Source organism: Antedon bifida, chromosome 10 (assembly GCF_963402885.1).
Source record: "Antedon bifida chromosome 10, ecAntBifi1.1, whole genome shotgun sequence".
NCBI lineage: Eukaryota > Metazoa > Echinodermata > Crinoidea > Comatulida > Antedonidae > Antedon > Antedon bifida.
Genome location: NC_136235.1, coordinates 14,626,109 through 14,638,675, shown reverse-complemented (window position 1 = coordinate 14,638,675; position 12,567 = coordinate 14,626,109). Strand labels below are relative to the sequence as shown.

General features: G+C 35.0%; 1 protein-coding gene across 1 annotated transcript in view; it reads right to left on the bottom strand.

The window, feature by feature from the left end:
- LOC144854670 (uncharacterized) overlaps nucleotides 1-12,567 on the bottom strand; it is a 29,787-nt gene that overhangs the window by 4,264 nt on the left and 12,956 nt on the right. Inside the window, exons 2-6 of the mRNA XM_078712607.1 lie at nucleotides 2,075-2,115; nucleotides 1,839-1,910; nucleotides 814-1,350; nucleotides 564-617; nucleotides 56-109 (exon numbers count right to left, since the gene is read on the bottom strand). Coding sequence (XP_078568733.1) covers nucleotides 56-109; nucleotides 564-617; nucleotides 814-1,350; nucleotides 1,839-1,910; nucleotides 2,075-2,096 — 739 coding nt within the window. The 5' untranslated portion in view covers nucleotides 2,097-2,115. The remainder of the gene's footprint in view (nucleotides 1-55; nucleotides 110-563; nucleotides 618-813; nucleotides 1,351-1,838; nucleotides 1,911-2,074; nucleotides 2,116-12,567) is intronic.

Below are 12,567 nucleotides of genomic sequence, written 5' to 3'. Positions count from 1 at the left end.
TTATGTAGGCCTAAATAAAAAGAAAATATCGACAATTGATGTAAACGTTAAATACCTTTGTCTCTGACCTTTTGTCTTCCAGGTTCGGTTGGGTTCATTGCTTCGTCTACTAAAAACAAAATTGTCTCGTTTAACTATATTAGCATTTCATTAATATTGTACACATTTAAAAATGCAATTACCTTTAGCAATTTGTTTTAATTTGCTGTTAAATGAATAACCAATCACAGAACATATGGGCGGGTTGAATGCTTTTATTGGTTGGTTTAAACTAGTTTGCTAGGTTAAACACAAATAATATATAGCAAGGATTTATTTAACGAGTTTTTGTGGACAGAAAATGAAATTAAAACAAGTATACAATATACATTATTATAAAGTATTTAGAATGTTAATTATATAAAAAGAGATACAATTTAAGTTATTTAGATATTACGATAAAAATATAGAATAGAATAAAACATTCTTAAAAATAAAAAGTAAATAGTTACTATGATTTGATAATTCCATGACTGCATAAAATAGTAACGACACGTAAGAATATTAAGCTTGCATTTCCCTACCTTGGTAACTAAACCGCTGACTTGGTATTTGTGATACAGGGCTCATTTCTTCACCTATTGCGAACAAAACAAGTTATGTGAAACAGATTTGTCCAATTTCTTTGTAGTGTATTAATAAAATATAAGAAAAAGTACAATTCATTTATTATCACAGCAGTTATTAATAATTGTTTATTCCTTATTTTTTATATAGGTCAATATATTAGGTTAAGATTTAATATGTGTACGTATAAATAAATGTATATCATACCATAACTAATAAAACACTTCTCAGCTGAATCCATTCCATTTTGCCGTAAGATTTGTCTAAATGCTTCTACATTATCTTCTTTCAGTTTTCCTTGTTTCTCAAGATCCGTAATTAAACTCCAACTGTCTTTATACTGCTTAAGTCCCGGAAAGTTACATATTGTATCAAAGGTGTTTATATTGGAATCGGTAAGTACTTTGCCGAAATTTAATATATTTATTCTGTGCTTTGTGAATGATGTTACCTGGAGTGTATCAATATTTTTGAAGTGGTACAATTTCTCCTTAATTGTCGACTTAAAACCAGATTGTTTAGTTATTTTTACAGTGTCATACAAAAGTGTCAGATTTGTACGATTCAATTGTGCAGGCCCAACTAAATGAGACAACAATTCTGTCACATTAGTTGCTCTTTCTAAAGTCTGAATATCGTCCACAATGTCTTTGTATAAAACTTTTAACATTCCAAGATATCTAAGGCCATCATACCATGTTGCAAAGTCCACAATCAGCTGCCTGAATTCATCCTCTGAAAGATCTACAGTTTAACAGTATCTTATCAGCTATCTTTATAATTTAAAAATATTCTTATTGTATTACCTGGTAATCAGGGATATAACTATAGTTGTTTTGCATTTCTCTTCATTGTTACGTTTGACGTTTGTGTAAGATTTTTATTGAATAGATATACCAAACAAATTTAAGTTCCTTCTTTCTTTTCAATTTGTCTTTACTTTGGTGTAATTATACTACTATACTATACTCAATTAACAGTAAAGGTTAGGTTAATATTTAATTTAATATAATTTTTTAAAGTTTAATAACTATAATACTCAAACAATTATTAATATAATTTATTAGCAAAGTCATCACTGGGATCATCATTTTCTATTTCGGAATAAAAAAAATGTGCCTTTTTGACGTGATCCTCTTCAGATATTTTTTTGTCAGTATCAACTTATCACATAACTGGGCCTTGTTGCCTAATATATTAGGCCTATTTGTAGTGTTTTTTCTGTTATTTACCTTGGTTTGGTTGCATTTTGGATCTCGACGACTCCGGCTTATCTTCATCATCACCATCATCATCTTCACTACCTATAGAGTCAAGATATATTATAACATTTTAATTAATAGGGATGATCAATAATTATATAATACTCTTACGATTTGGATCATCTACTGTACTACGGTACTGATTAATACCTATTTCTCCACACCACCATTATCAAATAAAAAACAAAATAATATTTATAACTTACCACCTTCTTCAGATGACATCATTTCAGTGTTTTAAAATCCTCTGAAAGAGAATTAAAAAGGCAAATGCAATCACTTAAAAGGGAAAACTTAGCTGATGCATCTGTAACATGTTTTGAAATTATAAAAATTTGTTAGATATTGATTGCCTCAGTATATATTCACGCCGAGAATGTTAAAGAGTCGCTATCCAATCGAGTTCGAACAATACCATGAAAGCCCCAGTGGTCTAATGGTTAGGACAACTGCATATCAAGCAGACGGTCCGAGTTCGAGTCTCGGTTGGGGCGACTTTTTCTCATTCTCACAGATTTCCTCATCTTTATCGTTTCAAATTAATTAATTAAATTTCAGTATATCACCGGGCGGTTTCGAATTAATGTTCATTGCCTGATTTGTTTATATATATAAAAGTATCTCTTCGGAGATCCCGCCTCGTGAATAAAAATACTGTAAGATGAGGGCGTATCAATTTGATCTCTGGTGCGCGTGCGTATAACTGAGGACTAGTGCTGTTCCGCCGTACCACGCCGAGAATGTTAAAGAGTCGCTATCCAATCGAGTTCGAACAATACCATGAAAGCCCCAGTGGTCTAATGGTTAGGACAACTGCATATCAAGCAGACGGTCCGAGTTCGAGTCTCGGTTGGGGCGACTTTTTCTCATTCTCACAGATTTCCTCATCTTTATCGTTTCAAATTAATTAATTAAATTTCAGTATATCACCGGGCGGTTTCGAATTAATGTTCATTGCCTGATTTGTTTATATATATATATATATGTGGCATACATTACTTTTAGCTTTTTAATTATTTTACTTTTAATTGATTTACAGCATTTTGGAATGCTATTAAGTATTTTGTTGATTTGTTTTTGACTTAAAATGTGAATAGACACCACATTTACTCCCCATAGGGTAATCTGGAAATGCCTGTGGTCCACTATTTGTTTATAGGATTAACCATTATATAATCTTTTGGTCATTGATATCTGTTTCGGCCATTAATCAATTAGCTTTAATTCCTGTTTTAGTAATTAAGTGTAATTTCTTTGTTCTGATAATGATTAAACTTAATGCAAATGGTTTGGAAGAGCATTCGCAGTCAGAGCCTTAAGTGAGCAACATCAATAAAGCAATTTCTCACACTATATTTTGTACCTGTATTTGAGTCTTTTGTGTTTTGCACGTCGTGTAATAGTAAAGGTTACATATTTGGCGATCCTGCCAGGACCAGTAAAATCAAATTTGAGCGCAATATATTTATTTTATTAATTTGTTGGCTGCAAAATTGTCGGTTTACTGTAAAATCGAATGGCAAGACGACGTGCAAGAAGGCAAACACTTGAAAATGAGATGGAGGAGGTGACAATGCAGCACCCTGATTTGAACTCGCCATCTAGGCCTACACAAAACACAGGTACTGGTCATTCGTTGTATCACCAAGTAAAGAATGTTCCAGTGTTTACCGGAAGAGCAGGAAGCGGAATTGACATTGATGACTGGGTAAGAGACATTAACTACTTAGTGAATGTTACTCAGATGCCAATAGAGGCACAATTTAATACCATAGTGCGGTATTTAGGGGGAGCGGCAAGAAAACTTGTTTTAAATCTTCCGCAAACGGAACAGACCCCACAGAACGCCTTTGAGGAATTGAAAGCGCAATTTGGTGAGTCGTTTTTTGCCGGGGATCCGCTCGCTGAATTCTATGAAAGAGTCCGATATCCAGCAGAGACTCCTTCAATATATGCCGTAGAGCTAGAAGCAGTCCTGAGAGAGGTGGAAGAAAGGGTGCAACATCCAATGGTTGATGGTGACCATATGCTGACGCAACAGTTTATGAGGGGAGTAAGAGATGCGCATGTAACGCAGAGACTTGCTCCCATGAGACCAAGATCTATGACATTCAAAGAGGTAAAAGCAGAGCTTCGTCTTATGGAACGAGAGAACAAGACTACAAAAAATGTACAACAACAGTCAAATCAAGCTGACCGTCCAGAAAAAACGAAATTAGACAATTTGACAAAATCAATGAACGATTTAAAAGAACAGTTTACACAACTGCTGTCTATACAACAAGCCCAAGCAAGACCTGATTTCATGAGCGCCCAACAACAACAACAACAATATGAAAATCAAGAACTTATAAGGTGCAGAAAGTGCGGACAAGAAGGTCATATTGCTGTTGGATGCAGAATGCCGCCGTTAAACTACAATGTTCCACGGTGGAGAGGTGCACCGTGGGACCAACACCACAAGTAAGCCTTAACAATGTAATTACTTCTAATAATGTTTCCTCTGTTCGTAGTTCTCTTATAGGAGAGGCTAATGAAGATATTGTAGAAATTAATGGCATCACCTATAGGTCGTTAATAGACTCCGGATCCCAGGTAACATCAATTACTGAAACTCTGTGGAAAGCTCATCCACAATTATGCAAACTAAATTTAAATCATGTTAATGTAAATATCAAAGCTGCTAATGGGCAAAATGTAAATTATCTTGGTACTATTCCTATAACAGTTAAAATTTTAAATATGATTTACAAAGATGTGCCTGCTTTTGTAGTCCCCAATGATACCTATAGGTCCAGAGTACCTGTACTCTTGGGCACAAATGTTATTCGAGCATCTAAAAAAGACCAAGAGCAAAAGTATGGGAATGAATTTATGGATAGGATTAAGAATGAAAACAGTTCATGGCACACTGCATTTGTTGAATCTATAATATGCAATAGTAGTATAGGTGACCAAAATAAAACGGTTGGTTATGCTAAATATATTGGTCGTTCACCGTATGTTTTACAGCCTGGCCAAGAAGTTAGTTTGGTGTGCCAAGGTCCACCAGTTTACAGAGCAGGTTATAATTATACATGTGTAGTAGACAATTTAAGTTCTTCACATTTATCAATTCATATTGTACCCCACATAACTTGTGTCACCGCCGACAGAAAGATACCAATTAGATTATGTAATAGATTTTCACGGCCAATTACTATTGCGCCGCACAGTAAAATTGCACAGGTATCTTTCGTACATAATTTGCATGACTTTGATAATAATGATTTCAGCATAAATGAAACCAATAACTTAAGTCCAGGGCTAGCAGTGAATTGTAATATGAGTAATTTAAGGGTCACAGATAATGAAACTCTATCACAACTTGACTTATCCAAATCAGATTTTGACAATCCACATCAAAAATCTCAACTCACAAATTTGTTACACAATTACTCTGATGTATTTTCAAAAGATTCTTTAGATTTCGGTTGTACATCAACAATTAAACACTCCATCCCCTTAATAGACAGTAATAGCCCACCATTTCGTCTCCCATACCGACGTATACCTCCATCACAGTACCAAGATGTGAAACAAGTTTTAAATGAAATGTTAGAGTCAGGTGCGATAAAACGAAGTGCTAGTCCGTATGCCTCACCAATTGTTATAATTAGAAAACGTGACGGGTCGATCCGAGTTTGTATTGATTATAGGCAATTGAATCAACAGACTGTACGCGATGCTTTTCCTTTACCTCGTATAGAAGATGCATTAGACGCACTAGGTAAATCCAAATATTTTTCCGCTTTTGATCTTACTTCTGGGTATTGGCAAGTAGAGGTTGAGGAACGTGACAAGCCTAAAACAGCATTTACTACGCCAATGGGTCTTTTTGAATGTAATCGGATGCCTTTTGGTTTAAAAAATGCCCCTGCTACTTTCCAGCGACTAATGCAAACATGTTTAGGCGATTTGAACTACTCTTCTTTACTTTTATATTTAGATGATATCCTCGTTTTTTCTTCAACATTTGAAGAACACCTTGCCCGTATTGAACTAGTGCTTCAACGCTTAAGAAAGCATGGTCTTAAACTTAAACCATCCAAATGTCATCTACTTCAAAAAGAAGTTCGTTATTTAGGTCATATAATTTCAGCTCATGGTGTTGCCACTGACCCAGACAAAATTAGTCAAGTTCAAACATGGCCAACTCCCACTAATCGACGTGATGTACAACGTTTCTTAGGTTTTTCTGGTTATTACCGTCGGTTCATTAAGGATTATTCTAAAATTGCTGCCCCACTATATAGATTGACTTCGGGCGACCCTAAACGAAAGAAAAGAGGAAAAAACCATTACCCAACCCAACCTTTTATCTGGACTAGTGATTGTCAGGAGGCCTTTAATAATTTAATTTCTATTTTAACATCAGCTCCCATTCTTAGTTATGCTGATTATGCTCTACCATTTACAGTTCGTACCGATGCTTCAGGAGTAGGTTTAGGTGCAGTTCTCAGTCAGGAACAAAATGGTAATGAACGTGTTATCGCCTATGCAAGCCGAAGTTTAACCCCTTCCGAATCTCGCTACCCAGCCCATAAGTTAGAGTTTCTTGCATTGAAATGGGCAGTAACCGACAAATTCCGAGATTACCTGTTAGGCAACATATTTACAGTCTATACAGATAATAACCCCCTCTTATATGTAATGACAACAGCCAAATTAGATGCCACCGGTCAACGATGGGTTGCTGCTTTATCGCAGTTTGAGTTTGCCATTAAATATGTGCCTGGAAAAAATAACGATGCAGCTGATGCTTTATCTAGAACTGATTCTGATTCTACTCCGTTAAAATTACCCAACTCATCTTACCCCTGCAAAATTCTCTCCCCTCAAGTAGTACAAGCTGTTTGCGATGGACATTTAACTGACCCTACCCCGTTTCTTCCACCCGTAGATGTAAACTGTTCCTATTCAACACTCGATCCCAACAATAACACTCCCCTTGCAACAGGTTCCTTTAGGCTACCCCATTTGTCTAAACAGGAGCTCATTAATGCTCAAAGGGATGATCCTAATATCGCTCAAGTAATATACTTACTTGAACATCACAATCAACTAAATAAGAGAAATAAGTACCCATATGAAATTCAATTATATTTGAGACAATGGAATAAGTTACATTTGCGTGATGATTTACTTTATAGGTCTAGATGTGTAGATGGGAACATAACCTATCAATTAGTGTTACCTTGTGAGTTGCGCAAACTCTCCCTGGAAAGCCTGCACAATAATGGTGGTCATTTAGGCATAGAACGTACTCTCGATCTTGTCCGACGTAGATTTTTCTGGCCCCAAATGACTGAATTTGTCAAAAGTTGGGTTGAAAGTTGTAAGAATTGTTCTCTTAGAAAGACGCCAATTAGCACTAGAGTCCCTATGGTTAATATAACTAGTTCAGAGCCTATGGAGATAATTGGTATGGACTTCCTAAAATTAGAAAGGTCCAAAGGCGGGTATGAAAATATACTGGTAATAACGGATCACTTCACTAAATATTCTCAAGCTTACCCTACTCGCGATCAAAAAGCCGAAACCGTAGCAAAATTATTATGGGAAAATTTTATTTTGCATTATGGTATTCCCACCAAAATTCACACAGACCAAGGTCGAAACTTTGAAAGCAATTTAATTAAGGAACTTTGCAAATTATGTAACATTAAAAAATCCCGAACCACACCCTACCATCCTCAGTGTAATGGACAAACTGAACGATTCAACCGCACCTTGTTGAACATGTTAGGTACTTTAGATTCCAAAGAAAAATTGAACTGGAAAGAATTTGTGAGCCCTATGGTTCATGCATACAATGCAACTCGTCATGATTCAACAGGGTATGCTCCCTTTTATTTAATGTTTGGCCGTCACCCAAAATTACCAATTGACGTCATTCTCGGCCTTAAATCCGATTCCGACCCAGCTTCCTATGAAGAATATGTAAACCATGCAGTTGCGAAATCGCCTCGAATTATCTTATACTACTGCAACAGATAGCCTTAAAAAAGCTCGACATAAACAAAAGCAAAATTATGATAAAGGAACAATTGATGCTGTCTTAGAACCTGGTGACCGTGTATTAGTGCAACGTAAACACATTGTAGGTACACAGAAACTAGCAAATAAATGGGAATCAGCTCCTTATATAGTAATTTCTAAACACCCAGATGTTCCAGTTTATACCGTTTCAAATACAGAAAATGACAAGCTTAGAACTGTTCACCGCAATCTGTTAACAAAATGTATGTTTCTTCCTATAAATGTTGAGGCTGATCTTATTGTCGACCCTCCACCGGTTGACGACAATTCAGAAGCCGAAGGGAAAGGGGTACCAACTGAAATTGAGAAAGAAACACCAGATACAGAAAATATAATACCTAGCAACAACATCCCTAGTACAAATCTTAGTGACACAGAAACTTTATCTGATACAACAAATACACCACTAAGACCAGTTCGAACCCGTAAAAATATTGACAGATATGGCTTTACATCAAATCAACACATTTTAAGTGAAAGTCTAACTACACCTATAACCCATCAACCACAGTCAATGTCATTATCTCTGCTTGAGTTTTAATTATCTGTGACAAATTGTATATCGTTTTATAGTGTGTCTTTTATAATTATATCATTTATTTTTATTTCACTGTAGGCCTATATCTTTTATCAATAGTTTTAACCTAAGTATTATTTTCCGTATTTTTTAAATTGAAACAATACAGTATGTTATTAGATTACCGTAAACAATATTTCATTATAATTGTATTTCATCATGCTATACCGGGATTTCAACTATGATTTTAAGAAGTAATATATTTAAAGTTTATCTTTTATTTTATTTTATTTTTTTAATAGCATAGTGTTATGTTAAATGTGCTGTTAAATTTTGTAAAGAAATGTCAGGTGCCATTTCCTCAAAGGAGGGGTGAATGTGGCATACATTACTTTTAGCTTTTTAATTATTTTACTTTTAATTGATTTACAGCATTTTGGAATGCTATTAAGTATTTTGTTGATTTGTTTTTGACTTAAAATGTGAATAGACACCACATTTACTCCCCATAGGGTAATCTGGAAATGCCTGTGGTCCACTATTTGTTTATAGGATTAACCATTATATAATCTTTTGGTCATTGATATCTGTTTCGGCCATTAATCAATTAGCTTTAATTCCTGTTTTAGTAATTAAGTGTAATTTCTTTGTTCTGATAATGATTAAACTTAATGCAAATGGTTTGGAAGAGCATTCGCAGTCAGAGCCTTAAGTGAGCAACATCAATAAAGCAATTTCTCACACTATATTTTGTACCTGTATTTGAGTCTTTTGTGTTTTGCACGTCGTGTAATAGTAAAGGTTACATATATATATAGTTTTCGCTAATGAACTTTTTTAGATTCATATGCAGTTCGTTTATGTCATATATTGCATATATTTAGAGTGAACATTTAAGCCTTCGTCACACGTTATTTAAAATTACAATAAAATACCAACATAAACAAACAAAGATCACATAGGCCTAATGATAGATGATGATGGATGACACGTCACCATGACTGATATAGATATACACAGTTGTTTACAAATCGTGACACTATAGAAAAACTATAACATTACGTTTGCCACGATGTGCAATCGAAATAAATAATATTGTTAAAATAATAATGGTAAGCTCTAAGCATGGTAGAATAAGTATATTATCCATGCTCTAAAGCTGTGTTTGATTATCAATTCAAACCCCTCTTCCTTAAAAACCCAAACAGTTGTACCCTTGTAGTGACACCCCCATGCAAAGTTTGAATTCAAACTTACCTTTGTACAACGAAATACCGTAATAACATGGCGACTGCCTTCCTTCTCTGTGTGGGTCAATTAATTAATACAATACATTTCCTATTGGTTGCATATGGTTATTCCATTTTTATATCATTGTGTATGTAGGTGAAAAACGCATGTTAGATATTTCAGCTTATAGTGTAGGCCACTATGTAATTTCGTGTCATTTTTTTGTTAAAAAGCAAAATTCCAGCTGATTTAGTGTCTTTAGGATGTAAAGTAATAAAAAAAATATGTTGCCATTTTTTTAAAAAAGCTTAAGGGTGTCAAATCCAAGATGGCCGCCAATACGTAAAATATCCAATAAATGTACCATATTGGACAAAGTAACACCCATTATGAATAATATTTTAAGTTAAAATTAATGCTATATGGGTTCTCTGCTATATAAAAATTATTATAAACCTATATTCATTAGTATTTTGACATTTTGAATTTCAAAATGGCCGCCATTTTAAAAAAATGGATTAAATTTCTTATTAAAACATGTGCAAGTTATGACGTTGATTGAAATCACATAAAATGATAGGCCTATGACAACAACACGGTTATTAACACAAAATGGTGGCCATTTTGAATTTCAAAATGGCCGCCATTTTTTTAAAAAGGGTTAAATTTCTTATTAAAACGTGTGTAAGTTAAATTAAATTAGATTGAAATGACACAAATGATATGCCTACAACAACATGGTGATTAACTAACTCTGCCAAATGAAATATTTCTAATCAGTGCGCTGTCTTGAATGCATATATTATGCATGCAATATAGTAAGTTGACCTTCCTTCGTTCTCTACTATTGTATCCATCAAACTTCAACAGACTGATCTGTGATCCCAACAAGCTTGTTCAGAAACAAATTGGCAAAAGTACTGCAATCAATACCTCATTTCACCCCCAAATGCTCATACGTTCTTATATACAGTATTGTACCAGCTGACTATGTGATACGACAAAGAATCTCTATTGGAGTCCTCTTTTACTTTGATAAGTTTGTCACCTGTATTCACCGTCATATATATTTTTTGCCAATATTCATCCTTTTCTTAGGATCCCATATAGTTTGCCTTCTACAAAACTTTTACCAATGCCTCAAACATTTTCTGTCCAATGTCATCATGCCATGGCCAACAAACACCTCTGTGGGATTTGCAGCATTCTTCATTAATCAAGATATCATCTCTCTTTAAATGTTGGCTTTCAAACTCATCAACTAGATTTGCCAGCTCTGATGAAATTATTAATTTGTGTTATTCCAATGATACCATGCTCAATGACCTTGATCAATTGATGTAAATCCAGCAATTCCCTTTGTCACACATACATGTCGTCTCATAAACTCCAATATCAGTAATCTGTTGAAAGTGATACAGCTGAAGTAACCGGCCATAGTTCAGGTGGTCATGAGCAAAGAAATATTTTATAAAAGCATGTGTACTTTCCATGTGTGCAGATATCGTTGTCTTGTGTCTCTGACATATAGGGATAGTTTAACCACATCTCTCTGTATTCAAGTTAATATCTTTATGATCAGCGTTTTTCAAACAAAATGATACGTCACTTAGAATCATTTTCTTTGTCTGAATTTTTTCGAGAAAAGTGTCAGAAGTTGTAGAGAGAAAGCAGAGTTTTTAAGATATTTGTGTCACTGTTGTATAGGTGATACAATACAACAAATGCACTGGCCGCAACACTATTTTCACAATGCTACATGTTTAAAAGCCATATAATTCACCAGGTCGAAATAATTGCTTCTTGATGTCATCTCTGTCCACCTCCACTCATCTCGGGCAAGAGTCATCACCAGGCATTATCTTGTATTTCCCTAGTACATGAGTTTTTATACCACAACCATGTGCACTCATCAAACCAGTGTATAATGGTGGTCAACTTTAAGGTACATCTAATGAAATCGGTTGAGATTGTAGAAGATGAGAAGTGGGAGTTAATGCTGCCCATGAAGCTTGTGAATGAGCTGTATCTTTCTTCAAGCTTCTGCCAAAAGTTGACAGGTTGAAAACTTACCAACCATACTGGTGACCATGGCCTTGAAGTTTCAGACATTGAATTACATGGCAATAACGCATTTATTATTGAACACCATATTTATACAGGATTTCACAATCTATATTATAAGTTAGAGAGTTTGTACGTTTGTTTGTTTGTTCGTTATACAAATTTTTGTTACTGCACATAACCTTACATATTGGGTATCAAAATGACCAGAATTGTACCGGGAAAGTTCTAATTTGAACATCATCCGCCATCTAGGATCTAAGTTAAGCTTGGTTCCCACTACCGTCAAATAAATGCATCGCTTGTGATTGGTCCAATCACTTACGTTGCGTTACGTCGTTTTGTTGCGTCTCTAGTGGGAACCAAGCATTAGGGGCCAAAATGTGGTCAAAATGGCCCACTTTTCCTCACTTTCGATGTTAGTTCTGTTTCAGCACGTAACCATGCATATGGGGTATCAAAATGACCGCAATTGTACCGGGAATTTAATTTTGCTTAGGCTAGGGGTAGTAAGCTATCAAATTGACCAGAACTGTGTGGTAGGAAATTGTTATAAAGTATTTTAATTAGCCCTGGAAAGGGGGTGGGGATGTACGCCTGTCACTAAGACCGAAACTGTACTGGGAATGTTTTAAACTACATCTGAAAACAGGCACTGAGGGATTATGAGTTGGTAGTGATGGCTAACATAATTTGTACTGGAAACGTCTTAAACACAATCACCCAGTATCTGGGATGTGTTGGGAGGGAGGAAGAGGGGCGGAAATACTGGCGTAATGAAGTATAACGTGATTGGAATTGTACTAG